The sequence below is a fragment of the Lepidochelys kempii genome, chromosome 4, assembly GCF_965140265.1.
Source record: "Lepidochelys kempii isolate rLepKem1 chromosome 4, rLepKem1.hap2, whole genome shotgun sequence".
Classification (NCBI taxonomy): Eukaryota; Metazoa; Chordata; order Testudines; family Cheloniidae; genus Lepidochelys; species Lepidochelys kempii.
This window is the reverse complement of record NC_133259.1, coordinates 65,105,164-65,129,631: the sequence shown is the minus strand read 5'-3', so window position 1 is coordinate 65,129,631 and position 24,468 is coordinate 65,105,164. Positions and strand designations below refer to the sequence as shown.

The following is a 24,468-nucleotide window of genomic DNA, read 5'->3' as shown; positions in this document are numbered from 1 at the left end:
GGGATATCATACACATTGCAGAAGTCAACAAACATCAGTTTGATGAGGAAAAAACTTTCAGTCACTGTCATAGTTATTTGCTGCTGATTCCAGTCATAAAATGGATTCTTTCAGCCTCTGATTTTTCAAAATGGGGATGGGGAGAAAGTATGGAAATACCTCTTGGCCTCAGGGAGTGAATAATGCCTGAAATTTTCTTTGATGCTGAATGGTTATTAGAGCTATAAGTCCTCAATTAGCAGGAGTCATACTGCTTGAGATCATTAGATAGATAGATAGATAGATAGATAGATAGAGAATGAAAGTGTCATTTAACCTTTTCTTAGATAGCTAGAGAGTCATGTATGGATATCACTTTTACTTATCTGCTGTGTAGTCATGACTGATCTGAAGAGGAACATATTGTGGCAAATTGCCGGTAGATTATGATGGGTCCCACACTTCCTCTTCTTGGGAGCGGGGAGGGGGAGGGGGGGTTTCAGGGCACAGTTTCCTGCCCCTGAACTAAGGTATTTACTGTCCTACTAGTAACCCAGAGAAGGGTAGTGGAGAGTGAGGGACCCTGGCCCACCCTCTACTCCGGGTCCCAGCACAGGGGCCCTAGGGATAGTGGTAAACCACTTGAACTAGTGCTTCCTTCCCCTGTGCTACTTCCCACTCCTGCTCTTCAGCTTGTGGGGCTTCCTGCCATGTCTCTCTCTCTCTCTCTGCACAAGCTGGGTGTCTCTTTACCTAGGGTCTTGGTCTTCTAGCCAGCCACAGCACTTCTCCAAACTGCACCTGCTCCAACTCCTTCCCCTGGGCTGATTGAAGCAGGGGGTTTTTATCAGGTGACTAGCTTCAGGTGCTCTAATTGGCTTCAGGTGCTTTTAATTAATCTATAGAAACTTTTCTTCCCTCTACAGGGAATAAGGCTTCTCCTCATCCTGGGACTTACATATCTCTCCTATATCACTCTCCTGCTGCCTTCTGGCCATGCTGTATCACAATATCTAGAGGACCATTACACCAGCTGTCAAGCATTTGAAAAAAAGTGTTCCAGCAAAGGAAATATATAATGACCAGAAATTTACTCTGCAAGAAGGTAAGACTGGAGATAGCTTTTCATTATAAAACCAGCAAACTTTCCAAAAGATCCAAAAGCAAGTGTTGGATTGAGCTATTACTTTCTGGGATACTATACCTGCATTTCTCTGATGGCCCAGATTATTTTCTGCAAAATACAAACTTATTTACCTGCTTTGAGATCTGGAAATGAAAAAGGGCTATATAAGCTAAATATTAATAAATAGATACATTAAGTTTCTAACTCTTAAGATTTCAGACAAAATACAATACACTATGGTGTTTTTACAGGCCAATCCAACACCCCCTGAGATCAATGATGTACCAACTCTGCACAGCCAGATAGAAACACTGAGTGAAATCCCAATCCCGTTGAAATCAATGGAAAAACTCCCATTCACTTCAATGGGGCGAGCATTTCACTTAATAGCTGTGCATGTGGAAAGTCCCGTTACTGACAGTAAGCCTAAGAACACAGGCTTTATGGAAGGGACTGAATCAGTGTTTTGCGAACACTGACTCCTCCCACACCAACCTGGAGCCACTTGCAGGCACCTGAAGCACCTGCTCAGGCAGTCCACAGCTATAGGCTACATATTACGGAGCAGCTCCATACTGGTCTACCAGCATGAAGGTGCTGCCAAGTCCTCTTGCCTAGTCTCTCCATAAATTGGCCCATTTGTGCAGCAGAACTATGGTGATATCAATAAATCATAAGCCTGGATGAAACACACACTTTGATTTGCATACACTGAGAAACAGTACAAATGTCAATAAGTAGCATTGCCTATTTTCTGTCTTCCTTGAACAGAAATGTTCAAGAAGCACAGTATTTGAAAACATTCAAATATATAAATACTGTCTTTCTCCAAAATTGAGACTCAGTGGTGTGAATTCATCTAGTTTCTAAATTAACTAACATGAGATCAGAAAACTGAGCATTTTATCTGTGAAGACAAGAAACAGTAGTAGTAATTGGTGAAATTATATTATCAACATGCTTCAGATATGACTTCACCATCTGGATTATTAGTTTGAAGAAATGCCATATGTTCACTGTTGAATCTACTGACATTTCTGGAATGGAAAACTGAATCTACCCTCTAAGTTTATTCTTTCCACATTTCTGAGTACCGTGTTAGTGTATTTTAATGTACAAAAAGAAAAGGGTGCCTGAAGAAAAATCCAGTTCTTACTAACGGTGAGTTGTAAATAAAAGATATCATAGTGTAAAATTAAAAATCACCTAGGAGTACCTGGGTAAGGAATTGTTGCATTGGCTAACCCACTGTTTGCAAAACAGCAAAAGGCTTTGGTAATACTGCCAAATTATTTGATACTAGTCAGCGTTATCAAAGAAATAAAACACACACACACAACTTTATATTAATCTTTTTAAAGTATAAATTGAAAAGTACATTTATTATTCCATGTAATACCAGATGATAAAAAGAAATTTAATACAGCAGTGATTAAACAGGTAAGTGGCAATAAAGCGATAAATCAAACAAATTATTTGCCTTTTCTTATTGGTTACCATGATTATCTTTCAGCAGTCTTTTTGTTATTTGATTTCTATGCTCTGTGCATGAAGGTTACAAAGATTAAGCAGCACATAAATTAAAAAACAGATAGGTATGCAAATATATGGTTGCAGATAGAGGTAACAGCATGAGAAAATATCTGCTTTGTAGTCATATTCCAAATTTTCTCAACCTTTTTGTCACCTTAGTTAAACTACCTTTTTTGTTTTATATTTCAGTGGCTATCATACACTGTAAAGACAATTCTATTGCTTGATGATATTTCCATTTTGTACAACATCTGTGGGGCCCTGTCCTGCTTCCCTTGATTTTAGTGGTACAGCATCAAGGCATAGAATAATTGAGTAATAGTAACACTCAATCTACTACAGTAATAAGGGATATTGGACTGATTTTCCTTTCTCGCAAGAGTAAGTGGAATTTCCAGGATGCTAAATTTTTATTTAAGTCACTTTTCAAATAGAACCACATTTTAATGAAAATGTCTTTAATTTAAATGTAACTGTATTAGAAATACAATTATTTCATCTAAACTATTTTAAAGGACTCTTCTGATAGGCCCATATGTAATTCTTTGGCCTAAGTATCTGAGGCTTGCTTTCTTTTTCTTTTTTGCATGTGATACCAGATGGAATTAAGATGCTGCATTTTGATCATCTGTTAGTGATCTGAATAAACGTTCTCTCTAACTTTTCATGGAGCTGATCAAGCCTTCATGCCCTAGGAGACATAATTTTACTGAACCACCATGAAAACAAATCATGAAAAATGAATGGGCAAAGTTTGTAAATATTACTAGTACTTTCCTGAGCTATACATTTTTATTAATCAGTTAGGATTTGGCTTTACTGTGACCGCAGGGAATGGTTTCATATGTCAACGTCCCTATTAAACTAACATTTAAATCACCTACATTGCCCAAAGCTTTAATGTCACTGCTTCTCCTTCGTCAATCTCCTCTTAATAACCACAATCCAGTAATTTACTATTACTTCCTCCAGATACTACCAGTCTCTGCTGTTGGGTCGCCCTCAAAGTTATATAAGTATGATAGAATTATAATTATGTAGTAGTAGAAATAAAGACAGACAAAGTATATAGTTATTGTAAAAAGGTATGAACATCAGTTCCATGCTGTTGAATTTTACTCTGTAACAAATGCAAGGCCAAAGTGCTAATTATTTCAGGCCAGTATAGGACAAAGAGTCTGTGCTGGAAAGTGATAAGAACTTTGAGGAAACAATGCTGTTCTTTAAAACAACACCCTGATGTTCTTCCCTGCGGGGGCCCCTTGTCATGCCTATGTAAATCTTGGTATCCAAAGAGGGAAAAATAGATAGTGGGATAAAACTTGTTAAATGAATCAAGAATCATAGATTGTGTTGTTAAGTAAAAGAATGAATGATGAGTGCATGACTGAAAGCCAGAAGCAGGGATATAATTGGTTAGTAAATGGTGCCAGCCTAATCCTAAGAATTTCAACCTTGATATCGATGGGCCGAAGAATATGCAAAGTGGAGATAACTGGATGACCCCCGGAGGGTGAACCGGAATCCACACAAAACGCATCAAGGAAGAACAAGAAGATAACACCTAGCTATCATGGATGTACCACCTGCTGATTGAGTTGATTGATGGTCATCTCAATTGTAAATTAAGCATGATGAAGCAACTTCCATAGGCTTGTATTGAATGAGAGACCTATAAAAATTGGGTCCAGGGACTGTGTTCTTTGAGTCTGGTTCTACGACCACCCTCCAGGAGCACCAGATGCGCATCTGACAATGACTCGGCTCCACTCTCGTGTCCAGGCCACCTGGCCAGTGACTTGGCATGAGCAACATCTAGGCTGGTAACTATAACAACCTTTATGTAGAACCTGTGTGTGAATGTCTGTGTGTGTGAATGGATCTATTTAGAAATTGCATATAGGAATATTTTGTTGTATTTACAATAAATGTGGCAGTTTGCCTTGTCCCTCTTACAAGATCCTGTTGGTATTATTTTTATTAGTGTAATACTGCCTCATGTCATATTTTGTTGTCACTTCTCTTTGTCTGCTCCGACCCATTTCCCTTTCACTGCTGGTTCATTTTCTCTCCATCTGCTCCAAGCAATGCCTCTCCCATTCTTGTCAGTCACTTATGCCTCATTGTCCTGTGTCAGTTCCCCCAATTCCAGCCTGTATTGACAAAATTGATTCTCTATAAGAGAATGGGATTTCCAATCTTTCGTCCTGCATCCTTCCAGCCCTTGCTGAGAGCTCTTCTAAGCGGTGCTCCCTGTCTACTTGCCATAGAGAAAAGAAGTAACTAATAGAAGGGGCTAGAGGGGGTCTATATATACAGTTTGGTAGGACAGAGGGCTGGGAAGTCAGATCAAGGGTACCACTTGCTTACAAAACAAGGTCAGTGCAGGCTGAAGATACAAGAAAGGGGAGTTTCAGACAGTGGCTCTGCTTGTATACTTGGAGCGGCAGACAACATTCCAGGCTTCTTGTTCTTCAAGAATTCTTCCATCGCTAAAGTTCTTCTTCTGCCTCAGAGCTGCAGAAATAGTGCAGATATGCATGCTGCCTTTGTGTGTGGGTAAGTAACCATTCTGAGAAAGAAAAGGAGGACTTGGGGCACCTTAGAGACTAACAAATTTATTTGAGTATAAGCTTTTGTGAGCTACAGCTCACTTCATTGGGTGCATGCAGTGGAAAATACAGTGGGGAGAGTTATATATACAGAGAACATGAAACGATGGGTGTTACCATGCACACTGTAACGAGAGTAATCAGGTAAGGTGAGCTATACAGACTAACAGGCTACTACTCTGGAACTAACCATTCTGAGTATACCCTGTTTCCACCCCATAAATGTTTGTGGAAATGAGGAGCTGAAACTCTCCTAATGAACAAAAATTCCCAAGTGGACTGAAAATGAATGAGCTACTCTGGATTATGTTTCCTTTTAATATATTGAGTTACTTCAGTAAGTAAACCAAATTAAGAAAATTATAGGCATTGTTCAGTTTTTCCAGTGACATTAATGAGTTTTAAAGTTCAGGGTATCTTTGTCTTGCATTAAAATAAATCATGCATTTTTCCTTGATGAAATTAAATTCAACTTGATTACCAAAGGGGTCAGCAGTGGTGGCAAAATCCATTGCCTCCACTATATTTTTGTTTTCTATTTGCAGCTTCTGATTCCTTAAAGTGTCTTCCTTTTCAGACACTTCCCCGTTCCTTCCACAAAACAAAAGAAATTAAGTGTTCTGGTGCCACTGGGGATCAGAGGATTTATTATTGTTCTACCTAGAACCTAACCTGTTTTGCAGAGCAAATGGCATGCTGTATTCTGAGCCAGTTGTAGATTCTGTAAGGTTGGCAGTTGCATTCTTAGGTACGGAAAACTCCAGTAATCAAACCTGGAGGTCAACGGGGCATGGATCTCTGAGGTTAAGTCTGAAAACAGAAGGGGCACAATCTTCTTGTCAGATATAGATTGGAAAAGGCAGGGTGTTTTTTGTGACCATGGCTGTTTGGATTTTCAGAAACATTGCAGAGGACAAGTGAACGTACGTAAAACTCATGAGACCACGATGAAGTTATGATGGACCCAGATGACAATCAATAAAATTCTTTTGCAGTGTTGTCAATTGTCTGATCAATTACAGGTCCCAACATGACACCTAATGATTGTGTTCAAATACTACCATATGCCTTTGCATTTAGTGGGTGCTAACTCCAGCATTTAATCTGATGTGTGAGAGTGAGATCACGTGTCTCTTATGTTACAGAGCTAGCTGTACTTCTGTTCCCTTCTAGTCTCTCTGTGTGACCCCCCTCAGGTGTCAGGCCTCAGCTTTTTACCTATGTTGGGTGTAATTACACAATTCTCCCACTCTCCGAGTGGGCAACTGGGCTAAAGTACCCTGTGTATCAACTGTGCTTACCCAGATGGTCCAACTGGATTTGATACCTACCGTTCTTCCCTACAGGAGTATACAGTGGTTAAATAGCCTTCTTAAAAGAAAGTATTGTTTGTTTTAACAGTAGGAACAAAGTATTTTAGAGAGAAAAGATCTTAAAACAACAGTCTATATGCATGACTATCTTACCTAATGGCTTATCATGCTCTAATGATAACCTAGGCAGGCCTTGCCTCGCTTCTCTAGATACCATAATGGGTGCATGCACCTCAGTCTAATTTTTAGAACAACTCCTCCCAACTTTTGTGGGAGAGACCCTTTTTAAACTGTTGTAGTCCTTTTATTCTACTGTGTTCCCAGGCAGTGGCCCTTCTGGACAAAATTAGTTTAGCAAGTGGACCGAGGAAGGGGTAAAATTGTTACAGCCCCCCAGCTACAGATTTCTGACTCTTTAGCCCAAGCTGTGGGAATTAACACTTATAGTGCTAGAGGTCCCCATTCAATTCCTGATGTGTTGGTCAAGAGGGCAGCAGTCACACTAGCAGTCTAGGCATTGTCCCTTAACAGCCCTCAAGTGTTTGTGGAGAAGTGGCTTATCTCAAACTATTATGTTTTATTTCTGTTGTTTTTCCTTACAGCTCCCTATTAAATTAAACCAATATGCTCATACAATAAACATCCTGTTATTCATATTCAGACATTATCACAGAGCATCTCTGATGCTAGCACACCCTATGTAACTGAGCCAGATCCATCCCAGTGAGTGCAGTAAGATGCAAACTGCAACTCCCTACGCTAGCAAGACACAATGCTCTCCACTGGAAATTTGCTCATAGAGGGCAGAAGGTATTTCCAACCTCAGGGGTTACATCGGAGAAGCAGTATTAATTTGGGCCAAAGCTCCACAGGATCCCATCAGTAAAGGCTGCTGAAGAGGTTCACTAAATCACAGCATCTCCCCAACTGCCATGTCCAGCTCTCCTAGCATAACACAGCACAGTTTTGAGCTGTGCTTGAACCCTTTCATGCCCTGACAGAGGGTAGGTTATGGCTGCCTTATGTGGATGCGAAATGCTTTGAACAACTTTCCAGCGATGGGGTTTTGCATCCTGATTTATATCAGCAGAAGTGAGCATAAGCTGGGGTGAATCCATCCGTTGCAGAAAGATGTGTGATATGGTGCTAAATCAGAACCAGTCTCCTGTTGACATTGTGAAGAACCTCCTTCATTAGTAGTAAAAGATCCTTGCCACTCTCTCAGTGGATCAGTTTTTACCAATGACAGATCATTTTGTCAATTTCATCAAAGATCTCTGAAGCAGTTCTTAATTATTCATCATTTATGTAGGGCAGATGTGAGAGGCCTTGGGACCTGGAATACAATTTTATATTTTGTATTACATGATGTAAGTGTGAACAAACAAGAAATGAGCTCATTGGTATAGGCATTCTGCTATTGAAGAAGAATGCCGTGTTTAGATCAGTTATCTGTGTTCAAAGTAAATGGCTGTCCCTATGAACAAATCTAATCTCCAAAACTACACTGACAGTTTCTTGTTCAACCTGTGCATGGGTTTTGTCAGTTGCATTCAATGTTGTTGATGGTAAAGGAATTTGGTTTCTTGTCTCCATTTGGAAGTACAAAAGCGATGCTTGCTTCAAAACTGTAAGCAGAGTATCACAGTATTCATTTATCACAGAGTAAATGTATTGGAAATCCTAGATCAAAGCAAATCAGTTCACTTTAACAACAGCCCTTCTTGTTTAAACATACCATACTGTTTTACACTCTTGTCCACTTCCACTATGATGATGGCATACATGGTAGACAGGTTTTTCAAGGATTGCCATGTTGAAGAATATCCAGAAATAATCTTAGTTAGTCTTGTGCTGAGGATTCCAAAATTGCATCTGCCGTAATTGGTGAGGAATGAGGGAAGTAATGCTTTTGTGGTTAATGTACTGGCCAAGGAGTTAGGAAGCTTGATTTCTACTACCATTCTTCCAGGGATATCTTGTGTGACCTAGTGTGAGTCATTTAGCTTTTCTGTGCCAAAGTTTCCTAATTTGTATGGGGATAATACTCAATTATCTCCTTGGATAAAAGAATTGTATATCCACATTATCTATCCATGTGGATATACAAGGAGTCTATAGACTCCTATCCATATCAGTGAAATCTGTTTTGTTTCCAGAGTCAGTCTCAGCTTGGTTTGTCTCTTTTATTTGTTGTAGCAGCTCTTTTCAGTGTAAGTTTGCCATTTTGCTCTTAACAATACTGACTTTTTCATATTAGCTAAAGATTTTTCAAATGGCAGCCTCCATCTGTGCATGCACAACTTTGAAAGAGGAAATCCAAGGTTAAATTTGACATTCTGGGTCTTATTTTCAATGGGACAGGGCTGACATTTGTGGTTTCATGATTTTGAAGACTCTCACACCTACATGTTCACTTTCTGTGCACAGTCCTTGCATATACACACAATGAGATTTGTGTACATACAGGTGTAAACCTCTATTACTTGTGTGGGCAAGTGATGGAATTTGTCATCTGAAAGTGCAAGGGAGTATACAAAAACATGCATACTGGAATACGTATATGCAAACCCAGGGTAGAGAACGGGGTGAAACACAGTCCCCTCCCTTTGAAAAGTAGAGCTTGGGAATGTCTGGTTTAAACTTGGATTTCCTATTTTGTTTTTTATGTTCCAGAATCTTAATATTAAAAAAGAGGGTTTTAAATATATAAATGTTGTGCTACAAGTACAAGATGAAGGGAATGGGCTGGCAAGAACACATCACACTTGCATAGGGAGGCAGAAAGGTTTTGTAGTTAAGATACTAAAATGGGACTCTGTAATCTGTGTTCAATTCCCAGCTCTTTCAGAGACTTTGGACCACGTCCAGCCTCTGTTCTGCCTACCTCCATTCTCCTATAATCCTTCTCCTGGCCAGGACAAACCCACTAACCGCAGCCACTTCCCTCTATATCTCCTATGCTATCTTGTCTGTAGAGTGGTCTTTCTATCATTGTGTGATGGGGTCTGCAGGTGTGTGGCATGTATCTGAGCTAATGAGCGTCATTGAGGTAAATCTATTAATTTGTCTCTGTTGAGTTAGACATGCCTGAGGCACGACTAAGGGTATTTCTTCAGTGCAGAGTTAGCGTAAGTTATTCACACTTGCGTTTTCATCTCTTGAGTTAGCCTAGCCCCAGCGAGAGCAGTCACATTGCAAACTAACGCTTGAGCTGCACAGATTGTTGGGATTAGCAACACACAGCAGCTGCAGCCCCACTCTATTACTAGCTCAAGAATCAGCAGCATTGCACATCAACCCATGTTCCCTAAGAGGCCAGCTAGTGCAAGTTTAAAGCATCAATTAATATGAGCTAGAGACTCTTATGTCTGGACAGGAGTCAGGTTAGGCGCAACACTGTGATGAAGAAAGCTCGTAAACAGCAGCACCTACTGAGAACAAGGTACCTTCATCAGGATGTTTGAAAGTGCCAGGTCAGCAGCCATGCCCTTAAACATGCTCTTGTTCTGGCCCTTTCCTCCAGGCTGTGCACTTAGGACCTTCTGTGGCAACTCTCAGATACCATGAGTGATACCATGAGTGGCCAGAAAAAAAACTTCTAGTTACCCAAAATACCAATTTCACGTGTGAAGACTCTTGAAATTTCTGGCCAAAATATATATGGAATTAAACCACTTTTGTAGATGCAGTTTACAAGCTTGACAACTGATAAAACAGTACTTAATTTGGCATAAGTAAAAAGACTGCATCCAAATCAATAGTGATACAAATCATAACCGGGAAAAGTCTAATAGAACCTACTAGAAGAGATGATAAATGAACTGCACATTCTCTGAGAATAGCTGGAGATGAACCATTAATATGCCAGTGAATGGATGGAAAATTGTTATAAAAGAAATTGTCTGTAGGGAGCTCAATCATCAAGAAATTACTGGTTGTGTTTGGAAGGATAAAGAAAATGATGAACATTTCAAAAATAAATCCTAGAGGAACTTTCTTTATTTCTTCCAAATCTGAAAGCAGATGTTTTGAAAAATGTCTTCTGTAGCTAGAAGGTCAAGCTCTCTGTTTATGTTTTCTTTTATCTAGTTATCAGAAAAGGATTTCATATCTAGAAACAACAAACAAACTTGAAGTTTTAGAACAGGTGACAAAGTGCTGCACAGTAACTTTTAAACTTGTTTCAGAACAAGACATTTTAACTGTGCAAGCCATAGTATTGATATAGTGGCAAAGATGAAATGTTGGAACCAAAAATAATTTATGCAAGTAAAAATTGACTTATTAATATCATGGCAAAACATAAGGATTGTGGATTACTGATACAAATCTGACTGCGAGAGAAATATTAATTGGAATGCAAGACAATGATGAAATAAAGTTATCAATAACAATACAGAATGTGTCTGTCTTTTTCATTAGTGCTTTTTTCTATTTTTTCTCCTCATACTCGTAATATAGGTTTCAGAGTAACAGCCGTGTTAGTCTGTATTCGCAAAAAGAAAAGGAGTACTTGTGGCACCTTAGAGACTAACTAATTTAACCTTAGCCCTGGTCAACACTAGGACTTTAGGTCGAATTTAGCAGCGTTAAATCGATGTAAACCTGCACCCGTCCACACGATGAAGCCCTTTATTTCGACTTAAAGGGCTCTTAAAATATATTTCCTTACTCCACCCCTGACAAGTGGATTAGCGCTTAAATTGGCTTTGCCGGCTCAAATTTGGGGTACTGTGGACACAATTCGACAGTATTGGCCTCCGGGAGCTATCCCAGAGTGCTCCATTGTGACCACTCTGGACAGCACTCTCAACTCAGATGCACTGGCCAGGTAGACAGGAAAAGAACCGCGAACTTTTGAATCTCATTTCCTGTTTGGCCAGCGTGGCAAGCTGCAGGTGACCATGCAGAGCTCATCAGCGGAGGTGACTATGATGGAGTCCCAGAATCGCAAAAGAGCTCCAGCATGGACCGAACGGGAGGTACGGGATCTGATCGCTGTAGGGGAGAGGAATCCGTGCTATCAGAACTCCTTTCCAGTTTTCGAAATGCCAAAACCTTTGTCAAAATCTCCCAGGACATGAAGGACAGAGGCCATAACAGGGACCCGAAGCAGTGCCACGTGAAACTGAAGGAGCTGATGCAAGCCTACCAGAAAACCAGAGAGGCGAACGGCCGCTCCGGGTCAGAGCCCCAAACATGCCACTTCTATGATGAGCTGCATGCCATTTTAGGGGGTTCAGCCACCACTACCCCAGCCGTGTTGTTTGACTCCTTCAATGGAGATGGAGGCAACACGGAAGCAGGTTTTGGGGACGAAGAAGATGATGATGATGATGATAGCTCACAGCAAGCAAGCAGAGAAACCGGTTTTCCCGACAGCCAGGAACTGTTTCTCACCATGGACCTGGAGCCAGTACCCCCAAGGCTGCTTCCTGGACCCAGCAGGTGGAGAAGGGACCTCCGGTGAGTGTACCTTTTAAAATACTATACATGGTTTAAAAGCAAGCATGTGAAAGGATTAGTTTGCCCTGGCATTTGCGGCTCTCCTGGATGTACTCCCAAAGCCTTTGCAAAAGGTTTCTTGGGAGGGCAGCCTTATTGCGTCCTTCATGGTAGGACACTTTACCACTCCAGGCCAGTAACACGTACTTGGGAATCATTGTACAACAAAGCATTGCAGTATATCTTTGCTGGCATTCAAACAACATCCATTCTTTATCTCTCTGTGTTATCCTCAGGAGAGTGAGATATCATTCATAGTCACCTGGTTGAAATAGAGTGCTTTTCTTCAGGGGACACTCAGAGGAGCCCGTTCCTGCTGGGCTGTCTGCCTGTGGCTAAACAGAAATGTTCCCCGCTGTTAGCCACGGGGAGGGGGGAGGGTTGAGGGGGTAGCCACGCGGTGGGGGGACGCAAAATGCGACCATGTAAAGAAAGCACATGTGCTATGCATGTAATGTTAACAGCAAGGTTTACCCTGAAAGAGTGTAGCCACTGTTTTATAAAATGTGTCTTTTTTTAAATACCGCTGTCCCTTTTTTTTCTCCACCAGCTGCATGTGTTTCAATGATCACAGGATTTTCTCCTTCCCAGAGGCTAGTGAAGATTAGAAAGAAAAAAAAACGCACTTGAGATGAAATGTTCTCCAAGCTCATGCTGTCCTCCCACACTGACAGAGCACAGATGAATGCGTGGAGGCAAATAATGTCAGAGTGCAGGAAAGCACAAAATGACCTGGAGGAGAGGTAGCAGGCTGAAGAGAGTAAGTGGCGGGCTGAAGACAGGGCTGAAGCTCAAATGTGGCGGCAGCGTGATGAGAGGAGGCAGGATTCAATGCTGAGGCTGCTGGAGGACCAAACCAGTATGCTCCAGTGTATGGTTGAGCTGCAGCAAAGGCAGCTGGAGCACAGACTGCCACTACAGTCTGCCACTACCCTGTGTAACCAATCGCCCTCCTCCCCAAGTTCCATAGCCTCCACACCCAGACGCCCAAGAACGCGGTGGGGGGGCCACCGGCCAACCAGCCACTCCGCCACAGAGGATTGCCCCCCAAAAAGAAGGCTGGCATTCAATAAATTTTAAAGTTGTAAACTTTTAAAGTGCTGTGTGGCATTTTCCTTCCCTCCTCCACCACCCCTCCTGGGCTACCTTGGTAGTCATCCCCCTATTTGTGTGATGAATGAATAAAGAATGCATGAATGTGAAGCAACAATGACTTTGGTTAGCTTACAGGGAAGTAGAGTGAACCAAGGGGCGGGGGGTTTCATCAAGGAGAAACAAACAGAACTTTCACACCGTAGCCTGGCCAGTCATGAAACTGGTTTTCAAAGCTTCTCTGATGCGTACCGCGCCCTCCTGTGCTCTTCTAACCACCCTGGTGTCTGGCTGCGTGTAACCAGCAGCCAGACGATTTGCCTCAACCTCCCACCCCGCCATAAACGTCTCCCCCTTGCTCTCACAGATATTGTGGAGCACACAGCAAGCAATAATAACAGTGGGAATATTGGTTTCGCTGAGGTCTAAGCGAGTCAGTAAACTGCGCCAGCGCGCCTTTAAACGTCCAAATGCACATTCTACCACCATGCTGCACTTGCTCAGCCTGTAGTTGAACAGCTCCTGACTACTGTCCAGGCTGCCTGTGTACGGCTTCATGAGCCATGGCATTAAGGGGTAGGCTGGGTCCCCAAGGATACATATAGGCATTTCAACATCCCCAACAGTTATTTTCTGGTCTGGGAATAAAGTCCCTTCCTGCAGCTTTTGAAACAGACCAGAGTTCCTGAAGATGCGAGCGTCATGTACCTTTCCCGGCCATCCCACGTTGATGTTGGTGAAACTTCCCTTGTGATCCACCACAGCTTGCAGTACTATCGAAAAGTACCCCTTGCGGTTTATGTACTCGGCGGCTTGGTGCTCCGGTGCCAAGATAAGGATATGGGTTTCGTCTATGGCCCCATCACAGTTAGGGAATCCCATTGCAGCAAAGCCATCCACTATGACCTGCACATTTCCCAGGGTCACTACCCTTGATATCAGCAGATCTTTGATTGCGTGGGCTACTTGCATCACAGCAGCCCCAACAGTAGATTTGCCCACGCCAAATTGATTCCCAACTGACTGGTAGCTGTCTGGCGTTGCAAGCTTCCACAGGGCTATCGCCACTCACTTCTCAACTGTGAAGGCTGCTCTCATCTTGGTATTCATGCGCCTCAGGGCAGGGGAAAACAAGTCACAAAGTTCCATGAAAGTGCCCTTACGCATGCGAAAGTTTCGCAGCCACTGGGAATCGTCCCAGACCTGCAACACTATGCAGTCCCACCAGTCTGTGCTTGTTTCCCGAGCCCAGAATCGGCGTTCCACAGCATGAACCTGCCCCATTAGCACCATGATGCATGCATTGGCAGGGCCCATGCTTTCAGAGAAATCTGTGTCCATGTCCTGATCACTCATGTGACTGCGCTGATGTCGCCTCCTCGCCCAGTATCGTTTTGCCAGGTTCTGGTGCTGCATATACTGCTGGATAATGCGTGTGGTGTTTAATGTGCTCCTAATTGCCAAAGTGAGCTGAGCGGCCTCCATGCTTGCCTTGGTATGGCGTCCGCACAGAAAAAAGGCGTGGAACAATTGTCTGCCGTTGCTCTGACGGAGGGAGGGGCGACTGACGACACGGCTTACAGGGTTGGCTTCAGGGAGCTAAAATCAACAAAGAGGGTGTCTTTACATCAAGGATCAGGTTTCAGAGTAACAGCCGTGTTAGTCTGTATTCGCAAAAAGAAAAGGAGTACTTGTGGCACCTTAGAGACTAACCAATTTATTTGAGCATGAGCTTTCGTGAGCTACAGCTCACTTCATCGGATGCATACCGTGGAAACTGCAGCAGACTTTATATATACACAGAGAATATGAAACAATACCTCCTCCCACCCCACTGTCCTGCTGGTAATAGCTTATCTAAAGTGATCATCAGGTGGGCCATTTCCAGCACAAATCCAGGTTTTCTCACCCTCCACCCCCCCACACACAAATTCACTCTCCTGCTGGTGATTTACACAATGTGCATGATAATCAAGTCTGGCTATTTCCTGCACAAATCCAGGTTTTCTCACATCCCCTCCACCCCCATACACACACAAACTCACTCTCCTGCTGGTAATAGCTCATCCAAACTGACCACTCTCCAAGTTTAAATCCAAGTTAAACCAGAACATCTGGGGGGGGGGTAGGAAAAAACAAGAGGAAACAGGCTACCTTGCATAATGACTTAGCCACTCCCAGTCTCTATTTAAGCCTAAATTAATAGTGTCCAATTTGCAAATGAATTCCAATTCAGCAGTTTCTCGCTGGAGTCTGGATTTGAAGTTTTTTTGTTTTAAGATAGCGACCTTCATGTCTGTGATTGCGTGACCAGAGAGATTGAAGTGTTCTCCGACTGGTTTATGAATGTTATAATTCTTGACATCTGATTTGTGTCCATTTATTCTTTTACGTAGAGACTGTCCAGTTTGACCAATGTACATGGCAGAGGGGCATTGCTGGCACATGATGGCATATATCACATTGGTGGATGTGCAGGTGAACGAGCCTCTGATAGTGTGGCTGATGTTATTAGGCCCTGTGATGGTGTCCCCTGAATAGATATGTGGGCACAATTGGCAACGGGCTTTGTTGCAAGGATAAGTTCCTGGGTTAGTGGTTCTGTTGTGTGGTATGTGGTTGTTGGTGAGTATTTGCTTCAGGTTGCGGGGCTGTCTGTAGGCAAGGACTGGCCTGTCTCCCAAGACTTGTGAGAGTGTTGGGTCATCCTTTAGGATAGGTTGTAGATCCTTAATAATGCGTTGGAGGGGTTTTAGTTGGGGGCTGAAGGTGACGGCTAGTGGCGTTCTGTTATTTTCTTTGTTAGGCCTGTCCTGTAGTAGGTAACTTCTGGGAACTCTTCTGGCTCTATCAATCTGTTTCTTTACTTCTGCAGGTGGGTATTGTAGTTGTAAGAAAGCTTGACAGAGATCTTGTAGGTGTTTGTCTCTGTCTGAGGGGTTGGAGCAAATGCGGTTGTATCACAGAGCTTGGCAATTTGTGTGGGGGGGTGGAGGGTGAGAAAACCTGGATTTGTGCTGGAAATGGCCCACCTGATGATCACTTTAGATAAGCTATTACCAGCAGGACAGTGGGGTGGGAGGAGGTATTGTTTCATATTCTCTGTGTATATATAAAGTCTGCTGCAGTTTCCACGGTATGCATCTGATGAAGTGAGCTGTAGCTCACGAAAGCTCATGCTCAAATAAATTGGTTAGTCTCGAAGGTGCCACATGTACTCCTTTTCTTTTTACATCAAGGAGTATTTCAGGCAGGACTTCACGGAGGGTTCCAATAAGAAATGGTGCACCTAAGTTATTGTTCTTATTGGAACAAGGAGGTTAGTCTGGCCTCTGATTGATACATGGCTAGATTTACCTCGCTGCACCTTCTCTGTAAGTGACTGCAGTGTGACCTAGAGGAATGAATCCCCTAGACGGGGGAGGAGGCAAATGAGTACAAAACAAATCTGGTCTATTTCTTGTTTTGATCCACTCCATCTATCTTTTACATCTTTGGCTGGCAGCAGACGGTGCAGAAGGACTGCATGCCATCCACATATCATGGCTGCTCGGCAGAAGATGGTACAGTACGACTGCTAGCCATCCTCATCTCTTGCCTGCCTGGCAGAAGATGGTACAGTATGACTGCTAGCAATCCGTATCGCCTGCCTGCTCACCATAAGACAGTTCAATAGGACTGACTGCAGGACTAAAGAGAATGACCTGGTCAAGTCACTCCAAATTTAGTCCCTGCGCCCATGTCTGCCCAGGCGCTCCCAGCCGACGTGGCCAGGAGCACCTCGGACACGACGATGACGGCTACCAGTCGTACTGCACCGTCTGCTGCCAGAAGGCAATGGGTTGCTGCTACTGTGTAGCAATGCCGTACCACGTCTGCCAGCACCCAGGAGACATACGGTGATGGTTACCTGAGCGGGCTCCATGCTTGCCGTGGTATGGCGTCTGCACAGGTAACTCAGGAATAAAGGCGCAAAACGATTGTCTGCCCTTGCTTTCACGGAGGGAGGGAGGGAAGGGGGGCCTGACGATATGTACCCAGAACCACCCGCGACAATGTTTTAGTCCCATCAGGGATTGGGATCTCAACCCAGAATTCCAATGGGCAGCGGAGACTGTGGGAACTGTGGGATAGCTACCCACAGTGCAACGCTCCAGAAGTCGACTCTAGCCTTGGTACTGTGGAAGCACTCCACCGAGTTAATGCACTTAGAGCATTTTCTGTGGGGACACACACAGTCGAATATATAAAACCGATTTCTAAAAAACCGACTTCTATAAATTCGACCTTATTCCATAGTGTAGACATACCCTCAGAGACTAACTAACTAACAGAGCTGTAACTCACGAAAGCTTATGCTCAAATAAATTGGTTAGTCTCTAAGGTGCCACTAGTACTCCTTTTCTTTTTACTTTTAACTTTAAAAGTATTATGGGGTCAAGGAGGCAGAACTCCTTCAGCAGCTTTTGGCAGGAACTGATAAAATAAGTGTCAAAAATGGCTTCCTGGAGCTTCAATGGAAGGAATTGCATATGGCAGAGAACAGGCCTGAAATAATTTCTAGTCCTATCTGAACAGATGGTATTGGATCACAGTCCCAGGAAGAACATGCATCAAATATTAAGAGCGTGAAAACTAGTATTGTAATTAATGGCAACATTTTACTGAATATATGTAACAATTTGAAAATGTGTTTGATGGACATGATGATCTGTGCTAGTGACACAGAAGACAGCTGTCTTCCCTGCTGTCCGAGAAGGGAGATAGAAAGAAGAGAAGTGAGAGCACCATGAGCAGCCACAAAATCTAGGGGCAGGACCAGCCATAAGGACTCCTGTTCCCACTCTTGCTCCACCAAAGCAGATTCCACTCACTCTCCTCGGGGCTGGAGGGAGGTGGCAAGAGCTGGCAGGGATTTCATGGACAGGAAGAGTCATGAAGGTGCCATGCCCAGAAGTTTCAGCTCCACCTTAGAACACGTTGACTAGACTAGGCACCTTCTGATTAGCAGATTTTTCTGATGGTGTCACACACACAGTGTAATGCTGATTGTACTTACTTTATCTGGCAAGGGAGAGAATGGGTAAAATGAGGCACCAAAATACATCGGAAGAGAGAGGAAAATGGTTCATACTAGGGCTGTTAATTAAACGCAATCAATGCATACGATTAATGCAAAACAAATTAGATTAAAAAAATAGTCAAGATTAATCCATTTTAATTGTACTGTTAAACAATAACAGAATACCAATTTTAATGTATTATAAATATTTTTGGATATTTTTCTACATTTTCAAATATACTGATTTCAGTTACAACACAGAATACAAGGAGTACAGTGCTTACTTTATATTATTATTTTTATTACAAATATTTGTAATAAAAAATACAAGCCCACTTACTTCTACTTCTTGTTCAGCCAATGGCTAAGACAAACAGTTTGTTTAAATTTATGGGAGATAATACTGTCACTTCTTATTTACAATGTCACCTGAAAGTGAGAACAGGCGTTAGGATGGCACTGTTGTAACCAGTGTTGCAAGATGTTTACGTGCCAGATATGCTAAGAATTTGTGTGCCTCTCCATGCTTCGATTTATAGGCTCTAAAGTTTTACATTGTTTTGTTTCTGAGTGCAGTTATGTAAAAAAAAAAATCTACATTTGTAAATTGCACTTGCATGATAAAGAGATTCCACTACAGTAATTGTATGTGGTGAACTGAAAAATATTATTTCTTTTGTTTATCTTTTTTACAAAGCAAATATTTGTAATTAAAAATAATATGAAGTAAGCACTTTGTATTCTGTGTTGTAATTGAAATCAATACATTTTAAAATGTAGAAAAACATCCAAAAACATTTATAATAAATTTAAATTGGTATTCTATTATTAACAGTGTGATTAAAACTGTGATTTTTTAATCTTGCAATTAATTATGATTTTTTTAAAATCATTTGGCAGCCCATTTAAAATATCATGGCACTAGCAACACAAATGCCTTTCTATTGCATATGCCTATCCCTTTCTCATACACATTGTTTCTCTTGCTACCTTCGGTCCTGACTTCTGACTCTGCACATATACACTTACATGCATAACTTTACTCACATGAGCAGCCCATTGAATACTTTCCTACCAATAGAGAGATTATCAGCTGCTGACATTTTCTCTTGATTCTATTCACTGTGAAGTGTTTGTGGCTGAGGCCATTTATGTTTCATGACTCAGCTAGAACTCTTTGGGGTGCTGTATTAATAAAAATGCAGAAAGCTATGCACTGCAGGTACAAACATCTGTTGTACTTAGCTATAGCTAGCACAGCATTCAAACGTGCCATTACAGACCAGATTTTGAAACCCTTCTGTTAAATAATACTTTACTCATCAAATAGTCCCACTGAATACTATGGAACTGCTTTCAGAGTGAGATGCTACTCACCTTGAGTAAGGGTGGAAGAATCCAGCCCAGCATGAATATGAAACTTGTCCTCCTTGGAGCTATGATAACGTTAATTCAGCAGAAAATATTCTATTCTGATTAGACTCTGGCTGCTATGATAAAAGTGTGCAAAAACAGAACTGGTAAGTGTTGGGTCTGAAGAAAGGAAAAGGGACATTAGTGTCCTCATACTGCCCTGTGCAATGTCAGAATGGTAGATCACAATCCTGTCCTTAAAAAATAAAAATGAATATCCAGTGTTTGAAATTAAACATGTTGAATAATAAATGGATATACAGCTGATTTTGTAAACCCTATATGGACATCAACAACTTCGGTTGTTAATATTTAAAATAAAAATAAAATAAAATATTTTTTCTGCCTGTTTCACAAGTTAATGAAAATATCATCTGATACATTCTTATTGCAAAACAAGGTTCACCAATATTCCCCTAACATAAGAAATCAGTATGCTCCATGTAATTTTGAAAACATATTTTTTCCAGTTGATAAAATGTCTGCTCTTATATTTTCTGCCATTCCCCCAAAACAAAAGCAAAAAAGAGCAGTAGAGGAAAAACTCAGTAAAATAAAAGCAAAGAATTGTTTTTGTAAACATATTTATGCAAAATGTACCTAATCCATCTAAAAGAAACTGAAATTGCATTATCTTTCCATTGCAATAGAGGATGGAGAATAAAATAGGCATGTGAGCTATACAGTCTCAGCTGTTCATATATTAAATATTTCTCTTTTTATCCTAGAACATGTTAGTGCTTGCATTGCGGCTTTGCAGATTGTTTCAATTTCTGCTCTTGTTGAATGGACGCTGATGTTTATTATGTATAATGCCTTTCATAACCATTATTCTAAGAGAAGCCCTATGTTCACACTAAATAGTCTTCTGATTTGAAAGATTCTCCAATTTGAGAGAGATTCCATTTACTCAAAATGAAGAATTCTGCTGGAAATGATAATTTTCTCAAAATGGAGGAAACTTGTAAAGTACAACAAATGTGGTTGCTACAGGATAATCTCAAAATACTAAAATACTTTTACAAGGCATATATAGGGAAGGTATGTGTGATGGGTTGGACTCCTTAGGAAGTCACCTGATGTGCTGAGATACCACTGAGTCTACCTGTTCTGCCAGCATGGGCTCCCTTTTACCTGTCTTGCTGAGCCAGGCTATTAAAGCCTCCTCTAAGACACACAGAGGCAGGGCCACACCCAGCTGCAGATAAACTCTGGAAAGACTCAGTTTAAGGGACTTGCTTCAGCACGCAGGTGTCCACCTCCCTTGGAATGCAGACCCAAGGTATATTATGAAATCCACCTCCTCCCGCAATGTGGAGGAAGGTATACACAACTTCTCACCCCACCCTCACCAGTTAGAAATTGCAGAAACTGGGTTATATTGTAAACAAAACAAATTTTATTAACTAAAAAAGGCAGATTTTTAAATGGTAAAAGGGGTAGCAAACAGAACAAAGCAGATTACTAAGCTAATGAAACCAAACATGCAAACTAGGCTAGTTTCACTAAAGAAATTGGTTACAAATAGTATTTCTCACCCTAGATATTGTTGCAGGCAGATTACAGAAAGTCTTGAAAGGCTGCTGCACTGGTCTCCCTCTTGGGACCTGAGGTATTATTACTCAAAAGCTAGATACCCTTCCAGCTTGGGTTCAACCCTTCTCCACCCAGTTCAGTTTTTGCTTCCAGGTGTTTTTCAGTAAGAAAAGGAGTACTTGTAGCACCTTAGAGACTAACCAATTTATTTGAGCATGAGCTTTCGTGAGCTACAGCTCACTTCTTCGGATGCATCTAAAATATTTCATGCAGTTGATAGATTTCCACTCCATACGGCTAAATGCAGTGCCTTGCATAATGACAGGTTTCAGAGTAACAGCCGTGTTAGTCTGTATTTGCATCCGATGAAGTGAGCTGTAGCTCACGAAAGCTCATGCTCAAATAAATTGGTTAGTCTCTAAGGTGCCACAAGTACTCCTTTTCTTTTTGCAAATACAGACTAACACGGCTGTTACTCTGAAACGTGTTTTTCAGTGTCTCTTTGGGTAGGGATGGAGAGGAGAAGGATGATAATGTCACTTCTCTGCCATATATAGCTCTTGTGTAAGGCAGGAACCCTTTGTCTTCTGGTGGAAAACCACTGGAATTCCAAAAGGGGAGGAGGGGTATCCAGCACCAGGTGACCCGGATCCATGTCTCTGCAGGGCTGTGGCAGTCATTGCTCGTAGGCTGTCTCCAGCATCCACAGGAAGACTAAGCTCTTTTACAATCCATTGTCTCTACTAATGGCCCATTAGCCTTGCCTGGCTTTTCCACTGTTGTACCTGAAGGGCTGGTTGGGGTTAACACCCAAAGTAACACATTTGAAATACAGATACACAGTTAATATTCCTAACTTCAGATACAGAAACGATACAGGCATATAAATTGGATAATCACATTCAGTAAATCATAACCTTTCCAATGATATCTTACATGAGCCATCTTGAATAAAGTACATCTCAGTTATGTCATAAGCATATCATAAGTATATTTTCATAAGGAATATGGAATGGAATGTCACAGTATGATTCATAAGAGTCTTAATCACTTAGTGCTTTGCTCGAACAAGAACTGCATGATAGGAATCAGTGTTTTATTATTATTACGATGTTTACATTTAGCAGGGAACTTGTTTGCACCTAATTAGCTCCTAGCTTGGAATACCTTCCTGCACCGTCTCTGAATTATGGCTGGGGAATTAAACAATGTTCCAGGGTGTTGTCTAGCGTGGCTCCTCTTAGGGTAACAACTGGGTGCAGTACTGCAACGCGTTGGGGTCCCTTCCATGAATTCACCAAAAAACCTGTCACAATGACATTTCAAATCAGTCATTTGACAAATTTGAAGCCACTGGTATTATTAATTTTAATATTGTTTTTATGTCCAGATATTTATATGGCTCATTTAGTCTATTCCCTGCCCTTTGCATGTTGAGCTGCTGTCTTCAGTACTTGAAAGTTATGTCACAAAGTTAGCTTCCATACATGAGCCTTCTACTGATCTGAATGTCTCTGATTTGAATCAATTCTATAGTGTTGAGTCAGAGCAGGTCCATCTTGTGCACTGAATAAGGCAGGGATTCTGTGGAAAAAAGAACATCTGATCATATAATTAAAGATTGTATCATAAGCACATACATGAGGGGGTTGAATTAAGGTTGCACACACAACCTTAATATATTGGCATTTCCAAACTTTTGAGTCCATGACTTTGCAATCTTAATGTTCTTAAGATTTTTTAGCATAAATTTTCCTACGTCTTTTTAAAAAAGCAAACTGAAATAACAGAAATTCCATCATGTGGCATAATACTGACACCTCAATGGGTCATCAGCAGGGCTGTAACATTTAGATCCATCTCACAGACTACTGCCACTTGAACCAATGGATAGGACTGATGAGCGTGGTAGATTGTCAATCTCTGTGGTCCAGCGGCAGTGGGGGATGGGATGCTTTGCCAGCAGGTTTCCCAGATATTTGCTGTCAGCAGAGGAATAATGTAACTTGGAAATCTTGGGTTTCATTACAGGATCTAGAGGCGAGTGTGATCCAGGAGGCACTGTCTCTTCTGCTCCAAGCTTGTCCCCCCTCTGCCTGTCCCATCTAGCCTGGCCTTTTCCGGGTCCTGTCTCTTTTCCACCCAAGCTCTTTGTCCAAGTCACATTCTCTTCACTTAACCTAGTCTATCTTCATTTTCCAGGTTTTCCATCCAAATTCTAACCTCCTTGATTAGCAAATCCCAATTTCAGGCCCAAACTTCACCTCCTTGTTTCCTTGCCAGGCAGTCTCGGTTCACACCCTCCCAGCTCTTCATTAGATCTCTCTCACCTATCCTAGACTCAAGTCACCTGTCCCACACCCACATTTCCTGTCATCTCTGGCTCCCAATCCCAATCTTCCTCTCCAGGCTCCTTACCCAATTTCACTGTCTCCCTCCCACTCCTTTCCCCCTGGTTCCTTTCCCATTCTCTTTGCCCCCTCAGTCCCATTCTTCCCACCAGTTCCCAGTCCCAGTTTCTATCCCAGGCTCCCAGTCCTAGTTCATTTAATCACCCACCCAGTCTCCGTATCCCCCTCTCAAGTTCCTTCTCCCACTTCCAGGTTTCCCTGGGTCTTATTTCTGTATCCTCAGCATTAAATCAGGCAGTTATTTCCTCCAGACTGCCTGGGACAAGCAGAGGAGCACTGAGAGCACAGGACAGACAGTCTCCCTGCTCTCAGTTCAGGTGCCTGCATAGGTGCTGGAACTAGTGATACTGGGGGTGCTGCCACATCCCCTGGCTTTAAGTGGTTTCTATCACTGTCAAGGTTCCTCCCCCACTCTGAACTCTAGGGTACAGATGTGGGGACCTGCATGAAAAACCTCCTAAGCTTATCTTTACCAGCTTAGGTCAAAACTTCCCCAAGGTACAAAATATTACCCCCGTTATCCTTGGAATGGCCGCTACCACCACCAAACTAATACTGGTTACTGGGGAAGAGCTGTTTGGACGCGTCCTTCCCCCCAAAATACTTCCCAAAACCTTGCACCCCACTTCCTGGACAAGGTTTGGTAAAAAGCCTCACCAATTTGTCTAGGTGACTACAGACCCAGACCCTTGGATCTTAAGAACAATGAACAATCCTCCCAACACTTGCACCCCCCCTTTCCTGGGAAATGTTGGATAAAAAGCCTCACCAATTTGCATAGGTGACCACAGACCCAAACCCTTGGATCTGAGAACAATGAAAAAGCATTCAGTGTTTTACAAGAAGACTTTTAATAAAAAATAGAAGTAAATAGAAATAAAGA

The 24,468-nt window shown here is 42.0% G+C and overlaps 1 protein-coding gene across 1 annotated transcript in view; it reads left to right on the top strand.

Annotated features, from left to right (window-relative positions):
- NPY1R (neuropeptide Y receptor Y1) overlaps positions 1-4,596 on the top strand; it is an 87,674-nt gene extending 83,078 nt beyond the window's left edge. The window contains exons 4-5 of the mRNA XM_073341520.1: positions 906-1,084; positions 3,238-4,596. Coding sequence (XP_073197621.1) covers positions 906-1,058 — 153 coding nt within the window. The 3' untranslated portion in view covers positions 1,059-1,084; positions 3,238-4,596. The remainder of the gene's footprint in view (positions 1-905; positions 1,085-3,237) is intronic.
- The last annotated feature ends 19,872 nt before the right edge of the window (positions 4,597-24,468 follow it).